The sequence below is a fragment of the Chrysemys picta genome, chromosome 3, assembly GCF_011386835.1.
Source record: "Chrysemys picta bellii isolate R12L10 chromosome 3, ASM1138683v2, whole genome shotgun sequence".
NCBI classification, from domain to species: Eukaryota; Metazoa; Chordata; order Testudines; family Emydidae; genus Chrysemys; species Chrysemys picta.
The window spans coordinates 49197163-49222248 of NC_088793.1; the positions used below are offsets into that span (position 1 = coordinate 49197163).

The window sequence follows — 25086 nt, forward strand, 5'->3', positions numbered from 1 at the left end:
GTGGGTTTTTAACTGCAATAAAGACATACCCTGAGTGTTCTGAGCCTGAGTCATCCCGGAACCTGAGCCATCCCATTCTGCTCAACATGGCTACCTTTTGGGGATACTCCCAGCTTTTGGGGATACTCCCAGCAGTGCTGACAGACTGCCCCTGCTCTTGCTGCTGAAGCAATGGCTGGTCACCTAGCATGGTTGGTCCACCATCTTCGGAATCAACTTGCCCAGCTGCAACTGGAGAATGCCTCTCTCTGCTCACAAATCTCAGTATCTCCAGTACCTCCAGGACCACCAGCTATGGACCCTCTGAAACATGGCCCAAAGGTTCCACTGCCAGAAAGATTTCATGAGAATTGCCAGACGTTCCATGGTTTTCTTAACCAGTGCCACCTTTTGTTCTGGATGTGTCCCACAATGTATCCTGACGACCAGACCAAAGTTGGGCTTATCATCCATTTATTGACTGGTGACTGGTGAAACCCTAGACTGAGAATCACTGCTTCTGGAGCAGATGGGCCCAATGCTGACTAATTTTGATGAGTTCATCCATGGCTTTTTGGTAACATTCGACAGTTTCTCAGACAAGGCTGTCAGCCTATCTCGGCATATGCTGCTCACTTTCAGCATCTGGTTGCCAACATGGCATGGAGAGGGTCAGCCCAGATCTACCATTTCCACCAGAGTCTGAATGACAACGTAAAAGATTAATTGGCCCAGGTCGAATCCCCCACAATTCTGAACTCGTATTGAATTGTGCATCTGGATCGACAGTCATCTGTCTAAGCGACGCCAAGAAAAGAAGAGGACATAGCCACAACTCCAGCTTAGACCTGCTCCATTCCAGCCGACCCCAAGCACTATTCCATAACAGGAGCCTATGCAGATTGATGTGACGCAAAGGCACCTCATGGATCAGGAGAAGGAGTATTGGTGATAGAACAACCTTTCTCTATTTTATGGTGGACTTAGTTATGGAGTACCCCTTTAAATCTAGACCCTTGGAAAACAACCACATCCAGCCCTGTTAGAGAGGTTGTGGCTGGATGTAACCAAGAAATTGAGTCCTCCACAAAAGCCCCCTCTTCTGCCATCTTGTATCTTGGCAGCCACGAACTGCCACCCTCCACAATGCAGGTCTTCCTCCATCTCTTAATCCCGATTAGAAGTGAGCTGCACTCAGCTTTTGCTCATGAATTCCAGTGCTTCTAGTAATTTTATGGATGATGGGCTCACCAAAGCTACTCAACTTCTAGTGCAGAAGATGCTCACCCCAAACCACGTGAAGCCAATTGATGGTAGCATGAAACTGTGCCCCTCCAAGTCAAGACTGACAGGAAACTCTACAATTAAGCCCTGGTCTACACTGGGGGGGGGAAATCGATCTAAGTTACGCAACTTCAGCTATGTGAATAACGTAGCTGAAGTTGACATACTTAGATCGACTTACTGCGGTGTCTTCAACACGGTGAGTTGACTGCTGCCACTCCCCCATCGACTCTGCTTGCGCCTCTCGCGGCACTGGAGTATAGGAGTCTACGGGAGAGCGCACGGGGGTCGATTTATCGCTTCTAGACTAGGCGCGGTAAATCGATCCCTGCTGGATCAAGTCCACGGAGGTGGATGACCACGATTGAGATGGAATTGGCAGTGGAATCAAAGTGCCCAGGGGTTTGGTGCAGGGAGTCTTCATTCAAGTGCACGTGTCACAGGAGTTGATGTAGGACTACATGAAAACATGCATATTTGGCCATCTGAGATTTCAAGAGCCTCAGGGTTTTCCGGGGGGCCGAAATGACCAATTGGAGTGAATCATAACATAGCCAGAGTATTGCTAGATGTGGCTGACTGTTTGACGTGTATAAATCCAATATTTTAATAAGAGGATCTTATTCTTATTCTTATTCTTATTCTTATTCTGGGGTTTCCCGAACAGGCCATTTGCTCAGATAAGCTTTATACAGGGTAAAACGGATTTATTTGGGTTTAGACCCCATTGGGAGTTGGGCATCTGAGTGTTAAAGACAAGAACACTTCTGTTAGCTGCTTTCAGGTAACCCTACAGCTGTTAGGGGACGTGATTCAGACCTGGGTCTAGGTTTGCAGCAGGCTAGCGAGTCTGGCTCAAACCAGGCAGGGCACTGAAGTCCTAAGCTGACAGGGCAGGAAAGCAGGGGCAGAAGTAGTCTTGGCACATCGGGTGGCAGCTCCCAAGGGGGTTTCTGTGATCCAACCCGTCACAACCTTAATTACAGAATAAGCATTTCAGAGCCCTCCAAACCATGATGACATGAAAGAGAAGCACTATATACTGCTGTACGAATAGCATATACAGAACTTTCATCTCTGTTATTTGTTTATTACTGCATCAAAAAACATTCTTCCCCTGCCCTTAGAGTCCAATAGTTTTAAATAATGTTTATTGCCAAAACATTGCTTTAACAAACTGTTCATTTTACTGTAACATAATTCTTCTTGGGTACTCAAGAATGCCATTATGGCAAGAATGATTTTCTCTACATTGTTGCTGTGAAAGACCTGAACAAACATCAGGGACAATTGCCAATACAGAGGGAAAAGTGAAACTGACTATATACATATATTGTCAAACATGTAAATTAAGCACCCATGAAGAAAGAGACAAACATTTTCCCCTAATCTCTGTCACTTACTGCAGTGTTAGGTATTACTTACAATAGCTGTGGTGAAAAAGAAATTCAGACCAAAATGTGACTTTTTTTAATGTTGACTATCTCTCTAATTACTAGCTAAAATGTATCTCAAATTGTCAGCCCAGAAGGAATTATATTAGAAAGTATAACCCCATCGAAATAGAAGGCTGCAATGAAATACTAGGTAAAAGACTAATGATTGCAGTACTACTGAACTGGTATAGTGTCAAACTATGTTACATCCGACAATATTCTAGACTCACCTGTACAGTTTCCTCTTTCCCAGGGTATTTCCCTATTTGGGTTAGTCCACTGATGTAGATACCTAAAACAGGATGTAATGGCTTCATTTCAGTTTCTTGATCATCTATATACAAAGTTACATGTGCTTCTGTTACCAAGAGACGAATCTGATGCCAGCCTTCGTCAAACAATGTCTAAGAAAATGGAGAAAATAAGAGGACTTTAAAATATAATTTCCTAAATTTAAAGAATTATGAAATTTGATCTCAACTATTTATCCACTTGTTTTTATCTATTAATAAGACTGGCAAATCTATTGTCATGGCAAAATACAGCAAAGGTCATGGCTGTGTCAGAGCAAAAAAAAAATGCAAAAGACAAATGATATAAAAAAATCAAAATGTCACAAGATCACCTTTATTTTACAATCAAGATTCTGCTAAGCCATTTAAAAATAACTAATAGTTTTGAACCTATTTTTAAAAAAAGGTCACTTTCCCATACTTCACTACGCTGGATATAAAGAGAGAGAGAGAGAGAGAGAGAGAGACCCCCACATTTGCAAAAATTCATAGAGGAATCCTGTTAAGCAGTGAGCTAGCCAAAATGATAAAGACCATGGGTAAAATATTCATAAGAGCTTAAATCCCATTTTCATTCACTCAGGACCCAAAATTTCATTAAAGGACAATAGGACTTAGTAGCCTAAGGGCTAGATTCCGAAAGGGACTTAGGTGCCTGACTGCAAATTTAGGTACCTAAATCCAACAATTAGACACCACTGGCATTCACAAAACTACTGCTCTGCCGGAGTTTGACTATGTAAAGCACTATATAAGTATTACTGCTGTTCAGCTTGAGGATACTAAGCTGAAAAAACAAATGTAAAGAAAATAAATGACTATTTGTTAGGGCTGTAAAGCAATTAAAAAATTAATCACGATTAATTGCACGATTAATCGCGCTGCTAAACAGTAATAGAATACCATTTATTTTAATATTTTTGGATGTTATCTACATGTTCAAATATATTGATTTCAATTACAATACAGAATACAAAGTGTACAGTGCTCACTTTGTATTTATTTTTTATTACAAATATTTGCACTGTAAAAATGATAAAACAAAATAACTGGTATTTTTCAATTCACCTAATACAAGTACTGCAGTGCAATCTCTTTATCATGAAAGTTGAACTTACAAATGTAGAATTATGTACCAAAAGTAACTGCTTTCAAAAATAAAACAATATAAAACTTTAGAACCTACAAGTCAACTCAGTCATACTTCAGCCAATTGTCAAATCTGCTGTGAAAATGTTCTTAAAATGAATGTGTGCTGGGTCATCATCCGAGACTGCTTTATGAAATATATGGCAGAATGAGGGTAAAACAGAACAGGAGACATACAATTCTTCCCCAAGGAGTTCAGTCACAAAGTTAATTAATGCGTTATTTTTATTAATGAGCATCATCAGCATGGAAGCATGTCCTCTGGAATGGTGGCTGAACCATGAAGGGGCATATGAATGTTTAGTATATCTGGCACGTAAATACCTTGCAACTCTGGCTAGAAAAGTGTCATGCGAACATCTGTTCTCAATTTCAGGTGACACTGTAAATAAGAAGCAGGCAAGAGTATCTCCCGTAAATGTAAACAAACTTGTTTGTCTGAGCGATTGGCTGAACAAGAAGTAGGACTGAGTGGACTCGTAGGCTCTAAAGTTTTACATTGTTTTGTTTTTGAGTGCAGTTATATAACAAAAAAAAATCTACATTTGTAAGTTACACTTTCAGGGTAAAGAGAGTGCACTACAGTACTTTTATGAGGTGAATTGAAAAATACAATTTCTTTTGTTTATCATTTTTACAGTGCAAATATTTGTAATAAAAAGTAATAATATAAAGTGAGCACTGTACACTTTGTATTCTGTGTAGTAACAGAAATCAATATATTTGAAAATGTAGAAAACGTCCAAAATATTCAATAAATTTCAATTGATATTCTATTGTTTAACAGTGTGATTAGTCATGATTATTTTTTTAATAACGATTAATGATATTTTTTATAACAGAGAGTTAAATGCAATTACTCAACAGCCCTACTATTTTTCAAAACTCAGAATTGCTTTTCACTTGTGGTTTTTAAAATTGATCAGAAAAGATATCCAATGAACACTAAACATTTTAAAGCAAATTTAATTGTAAAAGAAAAATGTTGGATTAACAGCCCTGAAGCCACCTATTCACCTACAGAACTGTTACAACTCTGGCATGGCAATGCTGCCTTCCCCACCTCTATAGTAAGAAGGTTCTTCAATATTAAAAGTTTAATGCGATCTCTGCTAAGACTCCAGTTGGCACCTTTGTTTACATGGTGTTCCTTATCATGTGCTATTTGTCATCTAAGAAATGGAATGAGTAAACCATTTCAAATAATGATGGTCAAGAATTAAACTTAATTTTGCCATGGGGGATCACAGAAATGGTTACTCTCTCTGGAGAATCAGAGAAGATCTCCAGAGACTATTTCATATTTATTCTTATGAGCATTCATATCCAATCCAATATTTTAGGTACCAGTAAAGTACAACTTTGTTTATCTAAAATGTTTCTGGGACTCCAAAGTGCTTGGAGGGTTCTAATAAATTTAGTGCAGATTGTCTATTATTCAAATAAAAAACAAACAAACAAACCAGATAAGGACGTTTTCACTGGACACAGAATTGGATAAACCAGGTTGCACTGAAATTCACAAGTTTCTAACCAATCTACTAGAAAACAATTATTTTAATAAATAAATAAATAAATGGAAAATAATTAAAGAATTTGAAACCTCTACCACGGTGGTTTTGAACCTGTGGTCCATGGACTCCTGTGGGTCTGCGAACAATGTCTAAGGGGTCCACAAAAGGTTGTTGCTACCATAGAACTGTGGTTTTCAACCTGTGGTCCGCGGATCCCTGGGGATCTGCAGATTATATCTAAGATTTCCAAAGGGATCTGCACCTCCATTCAAAATTTTTTAGGGGCCCGCAAATGAAAAAAGGCTGAAAACCATTGCTCTACAAATACAGGAGCAAAATCCATCTCTAAAACTAGATTATTTTTATCAAAATACATTTACTAAGTGACAGAGATGCTATCTTTGTAATAAATAAAAAATATTTTTTTCAACTAACACCAGCATGTAGTATGAGGCATCATCCAGCTATTTTCAAATATTTACAAATTCAGGAGCTCGTATATCTTAACAAAGGTAAAGAACCAAGGAAATAAACCTGTATTCTCATGAATATTCCAATACAAGATAAATGTACTCTTTACCTTTACATGAGATGCAGTGAAAGTGACAACCTGAGTTCCATTTACTAAGCTTGTTGTAGTAAAGGATAATGTTTTATCTTCCCCATTTACAGTAACTGTTATTTGCGGCCTCCCATCCAGGCTTAGAATCCTCCACAAATCCCATGTCTTTCTGACCTTAAACCTCTGTGTGGAGACGAACACATATGATGGAGGAAGACCTTCTGGAAACACATTCCTAGGGAAAAAAACACATACATTCTAAATGGGAAATTCTGAAACAAATCCCATATATTTTAATAAACCGCATTTTTATCCCAAACTGTATAACTTTCTACAATGAAGTACCTTGTAAATTCTGACAAGTCAATGTTTGATGTTATTTCATAAGCTTTTGCATTAGAAGATGGGATTTGAATTCTCTTTTTAACCTTTTTCTTCACACCTAATCCTAGAAGAATATCAAATCCTTTTTCATCTCGAGCTGCCACTGGAATTCTTGTTGGACAAACAGATTCTATAAAGCAATAGACAGAATAGTTGACAGCAATCAATTCTGAAAACACTAAAACTGCTATTTGATACTGCATCTGTTTGACAAACTGTGAAAGATTTTAGGCTAAAGTATAAAGTTCTCAACTTCTTTGTTTCAATACCAAAACAAGACTATGGAAGAAATACTGAAACTCTTTGGGACAAATATTTCTCTATGCTACAGGATTCAGAAGAGATGAATGAATGAAAAATGGAGTAGAAAACCCCAAAATACAAGGGCCTGGAAGCAGAACCTCTGTCACATGTTCCCCTCTTTGCCAGGTGTCCTCCAAATCCCCTCCACACAGCACTAAACTTTTGGATCTCTGTGAGTTTGTTGGTGGAAATAGCTGCTGTGCACAGCTTGTTCTCCTGGGAACCTGATGGATATTGCGGCAGGAACAAGGGGTATGTCCACACCGCAATTGTGAGTGAGACTCCCAGACCAGATAGACAGACTTGTGCTAGCAGGGCTCAAGCTAGCACGCTAAAAACAGCAGTGTGAACATTGTGGCTTGGGTGGCAGCTTGGGCTCTCAAGCCCACCTGACCCTCTGGGTTTGAGTTCAGGTAGCCAGCCCGAGTCTCCTCTGGAGCCGCAACAACCACAGTGCTATTTTTACCAAACTAGCTTGAGCCCTGCTAGCACCAGCCTGTCTATCCTGGCTGGGAAGCTTGCTTCCAGCTGCAATGTAGACATACCTAGTGTGGGAGACATACCCACTGTCACTAATACAGTTTGAGCTCCTCAGATGAAAGGCAGTACAGACATATAAAACATTATTATATCTCCATTTCTGTAAAGCTTTTTATTAGGGATAGACTATCTCAGCCATTACTCGGATACACACGGGCACCCTAGACATCCAGCTACAGAAGCTGCTTCCTATTTTAAGAGGGTAGATGCGTAGCTCATTGCTGGTTTAATCAGGGCATAGCTAGCTGACACTGGTCCCTTCTCAATGATCGGATTCATGAGAATGAGATCCCCTAATTGACTATTGATACTAGTATGTGTGTGTGTGTGTGTGTGTGTGTGTTATAGAAATAAAGAGGGAAGAGAGAAGGATTCATCCCTGGATAATAGTTCTGGTACAGGACATAGATAGAAGAAAGATGTCCATTAGGCCAAAGAGTCTTCTGGCTCCTTCCGAATGTGGGAACTGAGGGAGTCTGCCCTACTAATGTACATGGAGTCATTTGCCCACAACAGGGATGGTGAAGGTAGTCAGATGCAATGTGTAGTCAGCATATAGAATTTGCTGCCATGGGAGTTGAGAGAGAGAAATACAGCAACTAGATTTTTTAAAGGTGCTGGATAATTTTATTGCCATTAGTAACACTTATATTCAAAAACAGGTAACTAAATCACATACTTCAGCTCATTGATTAACCCAGGGTTCAGGAAGGGAGTCCTGTATATACACCACTGCACAACTGGCCAGGTTGTTTATAGGGAAGGTTGACCCTCTTCTGAAGAATCAGATTTAGGCAGTGGTATCCTTCATAAGATACCCAAGTTGATAGACCATGGGTCTACCTTGGCAAATTGTATGTAATGAAAATAATCTATGAGTCTTTACTCTGGGAAACTTCTCCCTGTATCAATTTTTTATTAAAGAATCTCTATGTTTAAGTGGACTTCAGTCATTTTTTAGATTGGCTTCCCCCCCACTATTTAAGTTACAGTATATCGACTACAGTAAATTGGATGATTGTGATTTTCATTTATGTATGAAGAGACTAACACTTGTACCTCAATATAAACAAATAATTACCACATTTTTTCAATGAAGTCCATACTTCAAGATAAAAACAAAGGAAAATATTTTTATCTTACTCCTGCTAAATGCAGAAACATTGTACCACTGAAGTATGTCTTACATCAACTCTTAATAGTATAACAAGCACAACAAACATGCTGCTGACGCATGCTATATTCATTGTATAACAAAGTATAACAAAGTCCTTCTGTGTGATGGATTTTGGAAGCATTATGCTAACTTTTTAGAGGAATGTCAGTGTTTCATAAAGTTGTTATAAAAATTCAATTAGCTGTTATTTTTCTAACATTTGAAGTTTAAAAAGTCACTTTAAAGTGTTGTTTTTGGCTAATTCTTCTACCAAAAATGCTGTTTAAAAATTATGCAGAATATTTTGGCAAAATCCACTGGAATTGTAACAAAAGCCTTTAAATCTCTCCTGGGCTTCTCAGCACTTGCTAGCAGAAGCACTCCTATTATTAATGTGAACCTCTCTTCCCATTTGTTAAGAGGTGATAAACAGTGTTGCAGACTTAAACTGGAACTTAGAGAACTAGTATTAACACTTTTTTTTTTTTATCCCTGAAGGTTTAACTCAACACGCATTAAAATTAACCTCAATATTTTCAGCACTAATGCAAAGAGCTTGAGTGATTTGTGTTTGCAAATTCTGGTAAAGCAAAGGGAAGATTTTCATATAAAAATAACACACACTGAGATGAAAATATACAACATATTAACATATCACTCCTCAAAAATGCTTCCTTTTTTAATTGAAAAAAATAATACTGCATCAAAATCAGGAGAAGTTCATACAATAGCTAACAAAACTTGTTATTATTCATTAGTGGCGGAGCTATATACTTACCAAAAGGACACCACTGAAATACTGCAATATGCACACAGCAGTACATATCACAAGACTTTAAGACTATCTATGTTCCAAAGATATATTAAGGTTTACCTTCACAGAGTTTCTGCTTTATTACTTCTCTTATTCTGGATATTGCAATATAATCTTCAACGTAAAATACGTAAGTTGATGAAGGCTTGTTGGCAATAGCTCTAAGTTCATCCTCCTCAATTTCTGAGCCAACACCAATAGCAAACAAAGTGATTTTGTTTTTTCTTGCTTCTGCTGCTGCATCTTTGACTTCATCTTGGGACTTGCCATCAGTGAGAACAACAGCTATTTTAGTTAGAAATCTTGAGGATTTAGCAAAAAGGTGGTCAATCGAAAACTGTATAGCTCTTCCTGTTCTCGTATTTCCACCTAAATATTGTATGAATTCCATTTCTCTGATTAGGTTTTCAGTGGAATCATGAGTTCCTAGTGGGATTTCAAGTACAGGGTAATCACTGTACTGGACTACTCCAACTTGAATAAACTTTGGCCCTATGTCAAAATTTCTTGTAATATTGACAAGCCACCTTTTGATAATTTCAAAGTTTTCTGGGCCAACACTGTAGGAGCCATCTAAGATGAAAACTAAATCCGCTGGAGCAGTTCTGCAACCTAAAAACAAAAATCAAAGCAATACTTTTAATGGGCATCTTCTCTACTGCAAGCAATCCTTTTTTCATTTATCACTGATTGGTTATATTGTAGTCAGCTGGCCAAATATTTTGTAAATTCCTCATTTATAATTGCCATATCAAATAATCTACTAAATTTATCAGAAGACAAGATATTTTCAGTCAGACCTGCAGACTTGACTTGGCATCTGAAAAAAAATCAAGCTGGGCCCTTTTGTGCACATTATCACCATCCATAATCAACAATAAAAACTCTGGAATCAGAACTTCAGCTAGCAACTGCATTTGATGCCTGAGATAGAAAAGAATGCAGCTTTCTCTTCCAAACCTGTATTTGTCCTCAATGATAACAGCAGTAAAAAAAGCAGATCTGACACAAAACACACACAGCCAGGGTACAGCTAATTTCAGCAGCAAGGTATTTTTCCTGAATCATTTTCTGATCACAACCCCAATGTAAAATTTATCTGACACTGCTACCATGCATCTACAATAACAATTATAGAGCATTTAACTCTGTTGAATGGCACTGGTAGCCCATTATATTTTAAGGAGATGTCATTGAATCATTTGAGCTCAATAACAGAAGAGTGGAACATGTGTTTATGGGCATAGTAGTTAGAAGGTGCACTATTTTTAATATAAAGTGTAATGCAATTGCATAATGACATCTGCATAGGTTTCAATATTACTGTCTTATTGTTGCTATACAAACAGCTATCTGAATCACATGACTTCTGGAGGAGAGGCAGTACAAAGGACAATTTTGGAATAAGCAAGCCATATGCATTTAATAAAGAGTGGTCATGGTCTTGAAGCCTTATTAGAGTTCAACTTGCCCCTTAGGAATTATCCATTAAATAAAAATCAGTTCCCACTTTTTAAAAATAGAGACATTCCCTTCCTGCAGGAAACGTAAAATATTATGGCTACAGGTACATACATCAAGAACCTTTCATCAGTGACAATTCATAGAATCATAGAACTGGAAGGGACCTCAAGAGCTCATCTAGTCCAGTCCCCTGCACTTGTGGCAGGACTAATTATCTAGTTTCATTGCGGAGAAACTAAATGAATTCTTTGCTTCAGTCTTCACGGCTGAGGATGTTCGGGAGATTCCCAAACCTGAGCCGGCTTTTGTAGGTGACAAATCTGAGGAACTGTCACAGATTGAAGTGTCACTAGAGGAGGTTTTGGAATTAATTGATAAACTTAACATTAACACGTCACCGGAACCAGATGGCATTCACCCAAGAGTTCTGAAAGAACTCAAATGTGAAGTTGCGGAACTATTAACTAAGGTTTGTAACCTGTCCTTTAAATCGGCTTCTGTACCCAATGACTGGAAGTTAGCCAATGTAACACCCATATTTAAAAAGGGCTCTAGAGGTGATCCCGGCAATTACAGACCGGTAAGTCTAACGTCAGTACCGGGCAAATTAGTCGAAACAATAGTTAAGAATAAAATCAGACACACAGAAAAACAAACTGTTGAGCAATAGTCAACATGGTTTCTGTAAAGGGAAATCGTGTCTTACTAATCTATTAGAGTTCTTTGAAGGGGTCAACAAACATGTGGACAAGGGGGATCCAGTGGACATAGTGTACTTAGATTTCCAGAAAGCCTTTGATAAGGTCCCTCACCAAAGGCTCTTACATAAATTAAGCTGTCATGGGATAAAAGGGAAGGGCCTTTCATGGATTGAGAACTGGTTAAAAGACAGGGAACAAAGGGTAGGCATTAATGGTAAATTCTCAGAATGGAGAGGGGTAACTAGTGGTGTTCCCCAAGGGTCAGTCCTCGGACCAATCCTATTCAAATTATTTATAAATAATCTGGAGAAAGGGGTAAACAGTGAGGTGGCAAAGGTTGCAGATGATACTAAACTGCTCAAGATAGTTAAGACCAAAGCAGAATATGACGAACTTCAAAAAGATGTCACAAAACTAAGTGATTGGGCAACAAAATGGCAAATGAAATTTAATGTGGATAAATGTAAAGTAATGCACGTTGGAAAAAATAACCCCAACTATACATACAATATCATGGGGGCTAATTTACCTACAACAAGTCAGGAAAAAGATCTTGGAGTCATCATGGATAGTTCTCTGAAGATGTCCACGCAGTGTGCAAAGGTGGTCAAAAAAGCAAACAGGATGTTAGGAATCATTAAAAAGGGGATAGAGACTGAGAATATATTATTGCCCTTATATAAATCGATGGTATGCCCACATCTTAAATACTGCATACAGATGTGGTCTCCTCATCTCAAAAAAGATATACTGGCACTAGAAAAGGTTCAGAAAAGGGCAACTAAAATGATTTGGGGTTTGGAACGGGTCCCATATGAGGAGAGATTAAAGAGGCTAGGACACTTCAGCTTCGAAAAGAGGAGACTATGGGGGGATATGATAGAGGTATATAAAATCATGAGTGACGTGGAGAAAGTGAATAAGGAAAAGTTATTTACTTATTCCCATAATACAAGAACTAGGCGTCACCAAATGAAATTAATAGGCAGCAGGTTTAAAACAAATACAAGGAAGTTCTTCTTCACGCAGCGCACAGTGAACTTGTGGAACTCCTTACCTAAGGAGGTTGTGAAGGCTAGGACTATAACAGCGTTTAAAAGAGAACTGGATAAATTCATGGTGGTTAAGTCCATGGCTATTAGCCAGGATGGGTAAGGAATGGTGTCCCTAGCCTCTGTTTGTCAGAGGATGGAGATGGATGGCAGGAGAGAAATCACTTGATCATTGCCTGTTAGGTCCACTCCCTCTGGGGAGCCTGGCATTGGCCACTGTTGGTAAACAGGATACTGGGCTAGATGGACCTTTGGTCTGACCCGGTACGGCCATTCTTATGACCATTCCTGACAGGTATTTGTCTAACCTACTCTTAAAAATCTCCAATGATGGAGATTCCACAACCTCCCTAGGCAAATTATTCCAGTGCTTAACCACCCTGACAGTTAGGAAGTTTTTCCTAACGTCCAACCTAAACCTCCCTTGCTGCAATTTTAGCCCATTGCTTCTTGTGGTATTCTCAGAGTTTAAGAAAAACAATTTTTCTTCCTCATCCTTTTAACAACCTTTTACATACTTGAAAACTGTTATGTCCCTTCTCAGTCTTCTCTTTTCCAAACTAAACAAACCCAGTTTTTTCAATCTTCCCTCATAGGTCATGTTTTCTAAACCTTTCATCATTTTTGTTGCTCTTCTCTGAACTCTCTCCAATTTGTTCACATCCTTCCTGATATGTGGCACCCAAAACTGGACACAATACTCCAGTTGAGACCTAATCAGAGCAGAGTAGAGGGGAATAATTACTTCTCATGTCTTGCTTACAACACTCCTGCTAATAAATCCCAGAATAATGTTTGCATTTTTTACAACAGTGTTACACTGTTGACTCATATTTAGCTTGTGGTCCACTATGACCCCCAGATCCCTTTCTGCAGTACTCCTTCCTCGGCAGTCATTTCCCATTTTGTATGTGTGCAACTGATTGTTCCTTCCTAAATGGAGTACTTTGCATTCATCCTTATTGAATTTCATCCTATTTACTTCAGACCATTTCTCCAGTTTCTCCAGATCATTTTGAATGTTAATCCTATCCTCCAAAGCACTTGCAAGCCCTCCCAGCTTGTACACTGTATGCTGTTATCTAAATCATTGATGAAGATATTAAACAGAACCAGACTCAGAACTGATCGCTGCGGGACCCCACTTGTTATGCCCTTCCAGCATGACTGTAAACCACTGATAACTACTCTCTGGGAACTGTTTTCCAACCAGGTTTGCACCCACCTTATAGTAGCTCCATCTAGGTTGCATTTCCCTAGTTTGATTATGAGAGGGTCATGCGGGACTGTATCAAAAGCTTTACTAAAATCAAGATGTACCATATCTACCATTTCCCCCCATCCACAAGGCTTGTTACCCTGTCAAAGAAAGCTATCAGGTTGGTATGACATTATTTGTTTTTGACAAATCCATGCTGACTATTACTTATCACCTTATTATCTTCTAGATGTTTGCAAACCAATTGCTTAATTTGCTCCATTCTCTTTCCAGGTACAGAAGTTAATCTGACTGGTCTGTAATTCCCTGGTTTGTCCTTATTTCCCTTTTTTATAGATGGGCACTATATTTGCCCTTTTCCAGTCTTCTGGAATCTCTTCTGTCTTCCATGACTTCTCAATGATAATCACTAATGGCTCAGATATCTCCTCAGTCAGCTCCATGAGTATTCTAGGATGCATTTCATCAGGCCCTGGTGACTTGAAGACATCTAATTCGTTCAAGTAATTTTTAACTCGTTCTTTCCCTATTTTAGCCTCTTCTGATCCTAACTCATTTTCACTGGTATTCACTATGTTAGACATCCAATCACCACCAGCCTTCTTGGTGAAAATCAAAACAAAGAAGCCATTAAGAACCTGCCATTTCCATTTCCCCGCACCCCCACCCCTATTGAGTAATGGGCCTACCATGTCCTTAGTCTTCCTCTTGCTTCTAATGTATTTGTAGAATGTTTTCTTGTTACCCTTTAAGTCTCTAGCTAGTCTGATCTTGTTTTTTGCCTTGGCCTTTCTAATTCTGTCCCTATGTACTTGTGTTATTTGTTTATATTCATCCTTTGTAATTTGACCTAGTGTCCACTTTTTGTAGGACTCCTTTTTTATTTTTAGATCATTGAAGTTCTCCTGGTTAAGCCAGGCTGGTCTCTTGCCATACTTCCTATCTTTCTTACACAGGGGATTGTTTTCTCTTGTGCCCTTAATAATGTCTCTTTGAAAAACTGCCAACGGTCTTCAATTGTTTTTCCCCTTAGACTTGCTTCCCATGGGATCTTACCTACCAATGCTCTGAGTTTACTAAAGTCTGCCTTCTTGAAATCCATTGTCTTTATTTTGCTCTTCTCCCTCCTACCATTCATTAGAATCATGAACTCTACCATTTCATGATCACTTCCCCCAAGCTGCCTTCCACTTTCAAATTCTCAACCAGTTCCTCCCTATTTGTCAAAAATCAAATCTACAACAGCCTCTCCCCTGGTAGCTCTCTCCACCTTCTGAAATAAAAAATTGTCTCCTATACATTCCAAGAACTTATTGGATAATCTGTGCCATGTTGTGTTATTTTCCCAACAGATGTCTGGGTAGTTGAAGTCCCCCATCATCACCAAGTCCTGTGCTTTGAATGATTTTGTTAGCTGTTTAAAAAAGCCTCATCCACCTCTTCTACCTGGTTAGCTGGTCTGTAGTAGACCCCTACCATGACATTACCCTTGTTTTGTACCCCTTTTATCCTTATCCAGAGATTTTCAACAAGTCTGTCTTCTATTTCCATCTCAGTCTCAGTCCAAGTGTATACATTTTTAATATATAAGGCAACACCTCCTCCCTTTTTTTCCCCTGCCAGTCCTTCCTGAGCAAGCTGTACCCTTCTATACCAATATTCCAGTCATGTGTATATCCCACCAGATCTCTATGATGCCAACTATGTCATAGTTGTGTTTATTTACTAGCATTTTGAGTTCTTCCTGCTTATTCCCCGTACTTCTTGCATTAGTATACAGACATCTAAGATACTCATTTGATTTCCTCCCCCCCCCACAGTTCTGTTTGTCTCTCCTGTATCCGTTCTCTAACAGCCCATGCTCCCCCCCCCCCCATTCCAAACCTTCTCATAGGTCTCATTGTTCTTGACTTACCTGTGGGCTTTGCCACCTGCCCCCTTCAAACCTAGTTTAAAGCCCTCCTCACTAGGTTAGCCAGTCTGTATCCAAATATGCTCTTCCCTTTCCTCGATTCACCACTGACATTTAAGTAAGTACTATATGTGGACCTGGATACAGCTATCATAATCCAGTCCTCTGAATACGCTACACATGTTTTTAACTAGCCAGGATAGATAAATAAAATTAAATAAATATCTCTTACTTGCTCTTATTTCACCATCTTCAGCCGAGATGTAATCCTGAAGTAGCAGAATTAAAATTGTCTGAAGAAACTTTAAGTTCTGTGCCATGTATATTTTATTTCCAAAATTTTGAGTCCTAAATTAAACTGTAAAAAAAGAAAATATATTACAGTTCTATCAAACAAAAATACAACTGAACAGTTATGCTTTGCCAATTGTGCATAAAAATGACTCAGGATCAAATCCAGCTCACCTTGCTCTCCTGAGTAGTCCTACTGACTATCTTCCATAACTTCAGGTGTACTGTCCATGTAAGTAATGTGAAAAAGATTTGACCCTTATTCTAGAATTAGAACCATCTCCTAGGTGTTCTCTGAAACAACTATCATTTACTATAGGGTATTATATAAAAGTAGCAAGTACATTATGTCCAAAAGTCACAAATTTGAAATTATTCCATGAAATGTAATTCACTTGGGATGCACAGCTGCTTCATTGCTCTTAAGAGGGGACAAAGTGCCTGAGCCACAAAACACAATATAGGTCTTTGAATGATTGTAGGCCCCTTCACCATACTTAGCTATTGGAATTGCACTTTTCCTGCCCAAAATAATGTTGATTTATGTGATTTACACTATTTCATATACTATTATGAAACTCAAAGAAAGAGAGTCAGATTCTGATCTCAAAGATTGTGGTGTAGACCTGGGAGTGAGACCGCTGATTTCAGTGGCATTACTGCAGATTTAATCTTCTGTCACTGAAATCAAAATCTTGTCCCAAATGTGTTACAGTAGAGCTGTGCATTAGAGGGAGAATAAGATGAGCACAATGCCATGCATTAATGCAAGTTATCAGTAAATTGCTTCCACTAATATTAGCAGATGCAACATGCCATGACAAATTTCATATTGCCTTTTCTCCATTACAGTTTTTACTCTGGATATTCTCTCCCATCTTCTGTTTGCTCCAACCCCTGATTTGCCTCTTTGTTTACATGATAAATTTTATTTTAACCACATCTTATAACTATACTCTTTGCTTAATTCCATGCCTGTTATGTATTAAAATAGGACTCTAATGAATAAAACTGAAATAGGGCTACTTTGGAATATTATACTTTACTCTTAATTAATTTTAAACTAATTTCAAGACACAGAGGAGACAATTACTTTAAATCTTTACTTTGTGTATTTTCATCGTCTAGAACACAAGCATATCTTTAATGGTCATATTCAGTCTCAGTTACAAAATGCAAACTTCAAGTCAGTGGGGAAAATGCACTGTTGGCACAAGCAAGTGAATTTGGTCAAGTGTGGTTGCACAAATGTAATGCAGACCAGAATTTGATCCTCACTTGCTTATCTGTGTGCACATTTTAAATAAATCTGCAGGCTGTTTTTTCTGCTTAATACATTGTCAGCATCTCTTGTGTCACAACAGTGGCAATATCCACTGAATTTCTTGGTTTTGATATAAAACCTAGTCGTCTGTCTAGTAGCTGATCTGACAACTTTTTTTTATCTCTTCAGCAAGAAAACCCAATAACTAAACAGGGGCCCAGTTTTAAAAGATGCTAAACACCCTTAACTCCCATTGAACTTAAAACTTCACAGAATAAGACTAGACTAATACAGACATTACCCTCCGCCCCCATCCTTCTCTTCTGTCAACCATGTTGGTCTTGACCACCCACTTGTTCATTTGTCTAAAAAACTTCTTTGCACCTTTTTGACATAAACATGGAATCCTCTCCCTGAGCTGACCTACAGGGTCACTAACATATCCTCCTTCAAATCCCTCCTCAAGACCCATGTTTTCAATGATTCACACATTAAATGGGCCTACAAATAATACATAGATGAAAGTGCCACTGGATGTAAATGAAAGACATTTGTTTAATAACAAAATAAAATGTCAATGTATTTTATTTAAATATATAACACCTGTACATATATGTATAGTGTCCTTCTCCCTCATCCTTTGTATGTTCCTTGTCTCCTTTGATTGTAATCTTTTCAGTGCAAAAAAAAAAAAAAAAGGTCTTCCTATAGGTATGGACAGCATCTCCCACCCTGGTAATAATTAGAAACTGATTAGATGTGGAGAAACTTCTAAGTACTACAGAACACCCACTCTGGATACAGGCATGCAGCATTTTGTTTTGACACATGAGAAGGGCCACAATGAGCAGGTAAATGGAAACAAATAATCATTTCCTTTACCAAAGGTAGCCAAAGGAGTACAATAAAAAGAATGCTACTAATGTGCCATAATGTACTAGGCATCCAGAAGAGAATTTACATTCTGTAACAGTTTAATAGAGCCTTGGTCCCACAAATACCAACATACCAGAGGCAAAGTTTGTATTAGGTTGGTGATGGGGGGAGGGGAGGTTTTCCTGAGATTTGGGGACAAGGGAAAAAGTATTGGAAAGGTAAGAATTTCAGATTCAAGTTTATTCTCTGTGGACTCATGATAGGTATGTACTAAATGAAAGATGTGCAACTTGAACAAGTTCTCCAATCAAACTCAGAATTTTTCCATTATTTTGGGGAATTTTTCTTACTCTAGCATATGAGCCAAAAGGAGTACGTTGCTGTAGTTTGGCTTCTAAGTCAGCTTCTTGCATTTTCTATTACTTACAAGGCATTCATCTCAGTCCAACTTTTTTTTTTTTTTTTTTAATTTCCTCCATACACAACCTCTGTGAAATCTGACTTCTGACCTGAGCCGAGGCTAAATACTAGGGACTTAAAAACAAAGCACAAAAGAAAGATCAGCTTCCAGAAATGCTAGTTAACTTATAACAAGTAAAGAAGAGGCAATGTTAACACTTACAAGAAACCTATTTTATTTTACCTCTTTCAAATTATTATGGTCTACGTAAGTCAGTAAGACAAGGTGACACTACCATTTTCTTTTTCAAATAAACCTACTTTTCTGCAACATGTTCTATTTATTTATTATTTGTATTGTAGTAGAATGTAGGAGCTCCAATCAGGGACCAGAACACATTCTGGTAGATGCTGTACAAACACAGAACGTCCCTTCCCAACAGGGTTTGTGCACACTTCATTATGAACACAAGTTACTTTGCCCTCTGCCCCCACCATTACTGCCATAGTCCCAAAGAAATCTATAATCAGACTGTTGAGGAACCAACTCAAGAACTTTCGATCTCTAGTGTTTTTTAATTTTTTTTTTACTACATTTACTTACAAAGTACAAACAGAACTTAAGAAACAAAAGACAGCATACCTGTTACACATGAATAAAAGTCTATATGCATTAATATATATTACCTATTAAGCTTGCATTTGTTAGGTATGCTAGGATAGGAATTTTATCTCAAACTGATCTAGTAGTAGAAAAGTTTACTTACCCTCTTTTGTACTGGAAGACCAGAGTATTTCTAGCTCTGGTAAATAATAAAACTGCAGATTTTTAATTTAAATAATTCTTTCTGATTACCATCTTGCCTCTCCCCACTCCCACTTCAATTCTCACCTTACTTTATCTGCTGCTATCACACCTACTGCTCAAACTAAAGAGTACTGTTTGATTCCATTTGAATGCCCGGATACCAGTCTTATTTCAAACAGACTTAAGTGCTAATTTCTAGCAATTTGAAATAGAGGCCATTAAAACCATTAACTGTGTGTAAAAAAAAAAAAGCTGAAAGGTAATCAAAACACTGTGAATTTAAGATTCAATAATCTAGAAAGCTGAAAGGACCAGAAACATAAGATTTATACCATTGGAAAGCTGTTAATCCCAGTCTGGGATTCCCAGACCTGATGGTTTTGAGATACATAACCTTAGACTCACCATGCCAAAATGTCATCTTGGCAAAATTAAAAGCTATCCTTCAAGAAGTGAAAACTAAGGCCAAGTGGTACCAAAAGAAACAGAAGATTTAAGAAGGAATTTGAATAGCAAATAACCAAAGACACAAAAAACCCTACAAATACATTATTTAAAAATATCAGAAAAATTAATTGTGGGAATATCAGAAAGAGGGCACAGAAAGGGGAACAATTATTATTATTTCATTGCACTCAAATGTGAGTTGGGATCGCCACAGAAAACTGTCCCAAAGAAGACAAAATCTAAACTTTACACAAGAAAGAACAAAGGAAGGTGACAAGCAATTGAGAGGGGCTGTGATAAGCAAGGAGAAGGACTCTATAGAATAATCACTTTAGGTATGTGCACATCCTGGTGATTCTCTTAAGGGTTTGTTTATTAAGGAGGATAAATATATTGCAGAGAAGAGATATGACTTCTCTGCATCAGTCTTTCCCACAGTCTTTATGGTACTAAATTTAAGTCACTGTCAGAGATGGAGGCATAAAAAGAGGAGATGGACTACACTGATAATTTTAATATTGGAAGAAGTCATAATAACTAGATAGTATTCATCCATGGGTTCTGGAGATGGAGGACCTTAAGAATGAAATGGCTAAAGAAAATATTTTTGTTTCTTTAGAATTTGTGCTTCCTTTATAAAAATTAAAATCAGCAATTCATAAAATACAAGTAAAAAATTAACACAGTCCACCTATAAGCCACTCAGGATGTAATTACACACATCCACTAACCATCCTAAAACTCATCTTGCATCTTGCATCTGAAGAAGTGAGGTTCTTACCCACGAAAGCTTATGCTCCCAATACTTCTGTTAGTCTTAAAGGTGCCACAGGACCCTCTGTTCCTCATCCTAAAACTGTCCTCTTCCTAAAAACCCTGCAAAAAGATGGCTTTTGGAAAATAATTATTTCAAACCACAAAGGAGAAGACGGGAGCAAATTAAAAAGTCAAGAAATTTCAGAAAGTACATTCATATAGAAGCACTAGCCTGTTTAAACTGAGAGAACACCAGCTCAATGTCTCTGCTCAGCACAATTGCAACAGTATGTTACACGGAGAAAAAGAACCAGTTCACAAACCACTCGTGGCTCGACTGCTTAACACCAACACCTTAAATTCCATCTGAAAGCTAACAGATGGCCAGTGGACATCACTGAGCATGGATGTAACATGCAAACAGCAGGAAACTACATAAGTGGACAATTACATTATGCACTAGCTTCAGCTTTCAAATGGCCTTACAGTGTAGTCCCATGTACAGCATGTTACAGCAATATATGGTAAAAATCTGTATCCTTTATGATCCATGAAACTTTTTCTGTCACGCCCCCCCAACCCATAATAGAAACTGTCCACACACACACCCCCAACCCCTCAAGAATCGCAGTTGGGGGTGGGGCCAGAGCCATGGTCGGGAGCCCGGGACAGAAGCAGAGCCACAGGCCACAACCAGAGCTGTGGCTGGAGTCATAGCTGGGAGCAGAGCCGCCGCCGGGGCCAGGAGCGGGTCCACGGCCAGGGCACGAGCTGGGACTGGGGCTGGGACAGAGCTGGGAGCAGAGCACGGCTGGGTGGCACTCTCTCCCACCCCCAGTGAGGGCTGGCATGGGTCCCGCCCCACCCCACCCTGAACATTTGGGACTACTGCTTTATGAAATGTCACTAGATGGGATTGTGGGAATTACAGATAAATGAGCCTTACTGCAATACTAGGTAAAATTACTGAATACCTAGATAAACACAATAAAACAGGGGAAGGGCTTCTGTAAGTGAAAACCATACTTTTCCAACATAAAAGAGTTTTTTAAGGGAGTCAACAAAATAGTGGCAAAGGAAGACTATTTTTAAATCAGATTTGTCCGGTAACAAAAAGGCTTTAATAGTAGGTCTTAATGTATTTTGGTTTGGTGAATAAAAGTATATTCTCGCAACAAAGCTATTTCTCCAAATACAATTTTTCCTCTGTATTTTCTTTACAACTCTCAAAAAGAACATCTGGTTCCTGTAAGATAGAAAAAAACAGGAGACCTAAAAATCTCATTTATAAGTCTAAAGCCAAAAAGCTGTTCAATACTCCAAATTGGATATGTTACCAGAAACCAAAATTCAAAAGGAAATTACCCAAAACTTAAGTGGCTTCCCCAGCAGGCAGATTACAGGAATTACACAGCCATACATTTATTTTAAATTTAAAGAAAATAATAATATGGAATTGAATTTTCAGTGGTCATGATAGGTGCCAACCAACAGCACTAGATACCAAAGTTCTCTTTATCATCTACATAAAAGATACAGCACAGGCAATAGAAGTGTAAGTTTCCTGAAAAGATCTGCCAAAATACCTCAGTACTACTTCTACACTACAAACTTTGGTCGAAGAAAGTTACATTGGTATAATGCAGCGCCAGTTAGTACATCCCGTGTGTGTGTACTTGTTTCCTTGTATCGGTGCTGCATTACTCACTAAGAGTGAGTGTGTCAATACAGTGTGGTGCACCCTGGGTAGGTATCCCAGTGTGCAATTCACCATTATCCAGCACACTGTATTTTGGGGAATTTTGGCAACAGGGCTGGCTCCAGGCAGCAGCTTAACAAGCAGGTGCTTGGGGTGGCCAAGGAGAGGGGCGGCACCTGTGGCAATTCGCGGGCAGCAGGTCCCTCACTCCCTCTAGGAGCGAAGGACCTGCCGCTGAACTGCTGCAGCCGATCGCGGCTTTTTTTTTTTTTTCTTTTTCCAATTGCCACTGCCGATCGCGATCGTGGCTTTTTTTTTTTTTTTGCTTGGGACGGCAGAAATGCTGGAGCCGGCCCTGTTTGGCAATGTACCTGGTGGGGCAGACAAGTTACAGAGGGGTGCCTGGGAGAAAGGGGTCAAGTTCCCATCATGCAGCTTCTTCCATTCCATAATACCATCCATAACCCATATGGGGGCCAAAGCTGCCGGGGCCCACCCCAGGCTAGCATCCCCAGCCCTGGAGCGCTGGGAGGGTGGGTGCCGTGGCGCCAGCCTGAGCCGGGGCCACAGCACAGGGGGAATGGAACCGTAGAGTGGGAAGCAGGAGGACTGGGGGTGAAGCATGGGCAGGGCCACACCTGGCTGTTTGGAGAGGCACAGCCTCCCCCAGCCTATGATACCCACCTCCCATGGCTGCAGAACTTTTGGATGCAAAAAGCCACATTCCTCGATCTGTGTGCCACGCTTGCCCCAGCCCTCCTGCACAGGGACACCAGAATGAGACCAGCCCTGACAGTGAAGAAGTGAGTGGTAATCACACTATGGAAGCTGGCAATGCTGGATTGCCACCACTCAGTGGGAAATCATTTTGGAGTTGAGAAATACACAGTGGAGGTCCAGTGTCATGCAAGTGCGCAAGGCCACTGATTGTCTCCTGCTGCTCAGGACTGTGAATCTCATTAGTGTGCAGGACACAGTGGATGAATTTGCTGCAATAGGGTTCCCAAACTGTGGCACGCATATCCCTATTTTGGAACCAGCCCACCTTGCAACAGAGTACATTAACAGAAAGAAAGAGCTACTTTACTATGGTTATGCAAGCACTGGTGGATCACTGGGGATGTTTCACTGACATCAAGGTGGGCTGGTCAGGAAAGATGCATGACAGTTGCATATTTAAGAACACAGGACTGTTCAGAAAGATGCATACAGGGGCATTCTTTCCTGACTGGCAGATTACCTTTGTGATGTTGAAATATCAACAGGGAACCTGGAGGACCAGCCTGCCTCTTGCTCATGAAGATGTACATCAGCCACCTGGACAGCACCAAGGAAAGATTCAATTACCAGTTCAGCAGGTGCAGAATGACAGCTGAATTTGCTTTTAGTAGACTGAAAGGACACTAGTGGTGTTTACTCACAAGATTGGATCTCAGTGAGCAAAATATCCCAATGGTTATACCTGCCCACTGTGTCCTACATATCTGTGAGGCAAAGGGGGAAAAGTTGCCACCAAGATGGAGGGCAGAGGTGAAGCTACTGTCTGCTGAGTTTGACACCCAGGCTACAGGAAGAGCTCAATGCAGAGCTATGCAGCTGAGGGAGGCCCTTGACAGAGCACTTTATCAGTCAGCAACAGTAATTTGGTATGGTGGACTGTGCTCTACTTAGCACTGAAAATTTGGAACCTATTAGGAATTGTATGGGGCTTGTAAATAAACTTTTCAGTGCTTTCTGTACATTACAGTGTGATTTTCACAGATCCCAGGAGTTCGGTTGCCCTGTACAATAACAAGTAGTGGGTGCTTTCAGTACCACTAGGCGTTCCGCAGCATGTGTTGTGAAATAATTAATCTTAATTATTTTTTTAAAAAAAGAACTTTATTGCATACCAAACCAGTGGGGGAGGGGAAGAAAACTATGCACGATTGAAAAAATAATAAACATTTCTGAAATAAATTAATGGAACAGAACTTCACAAGGGGAAAAAAAAACATTCATGTCCAGTTCAGTCCACTCTGCCTACACATCCACTCATCTGTGAAGCCATGATTGTCCTTACTGTCCCCTGACATGGAGTAGTAAGGGTAGGGAAGTGGCCCCTGATGCCATGTGGACTGTTTGGGGGTTGCCGTCAAGGGAGAACTCCATTTTAGCACCTCTCCACACACACACCCAACAGGCAAGCCCATGAATGTTGAACCTATAGGTCAACAAGACTCTGCAACATCTTTGATTGCTGCCAGAAAAGCCCATCATGTCCTGGTACATCTCTCTCCCTTTTCCCACTGGGCTTTCTCCTGTCTACCCTTTCCTTCTCCATAGTGTCTGAAATATTCACCCTCCTTGCCCTCTGTTCACACTGGCTTGCAGAATCTCTGAGAACATGTCCTGCTGACTCCTCTTCTTTCTCCTCCTTATCACGGCCAGACATTCTGCGGGTGTGAAGGGCAAGCCCCTCAATGCCACAATGGAAGCAGTTGCAGATAAAGACAACATATGTCACTGTATTTACATTCACAACAGAAAGCGAAAGAGTAAGTTTCAGAACTCCCTTCCCTTGCGCTCCAGAAGTTTCAAACAAAACATGGTTATTGACACTTCAGCTCTGGTGCACCTCTGCACAGTACTGATCTCCAGTTCCAGCCATGGTGAGTATGGCCCACCCAAGGGGTGCGCAGGGAGAAACTAAGAGGGAATTGTTCAGCTGCATGAAACAACATAATTTTGACCCTATTTCCATGGGTATGAGTACAGGGCAATGGCACTGAGTACTCGCACTAT

At 39.5% G+C, this 25086-nt stretch overlaps 1 protein-coding gene across 1 annotated transcript in view; it reads right to left on the minus strand.

Annotated features, from left to right (window-relative positions):
- The window catches only part of COL21A1 (collagen type XXI alpha 1 chain), a 197591-nt gene that overhangs the window by 130968 nt on the left and 41537 nt on the right, over positions 1–25086 (minus strand). The window contains exons 2-6 of the mRNA XM_005300199.5: positions 15995–16120; positions 9475–10026; positions 6563–6731; positions 6236–6452; positions 2930–3103 (exon numbers count right to left, since the gene is read on the minus strand). Of these exons, the coding sequence (XP_005300256.2) occupies positions 2930–3103; positions 6236–6452; positions 6563–6731; positions 9475–10026; positions 15995–16082 (1200 nt within the window). The 5' untranslated portion in view covers positions 16083–16120. The remainder of the gene's footprint in view (positions 1–2929; positions 3104–6235; positions 6453–6562; positions 6732–9474; positions 10027–15994; positions 16121–25086) is intronic.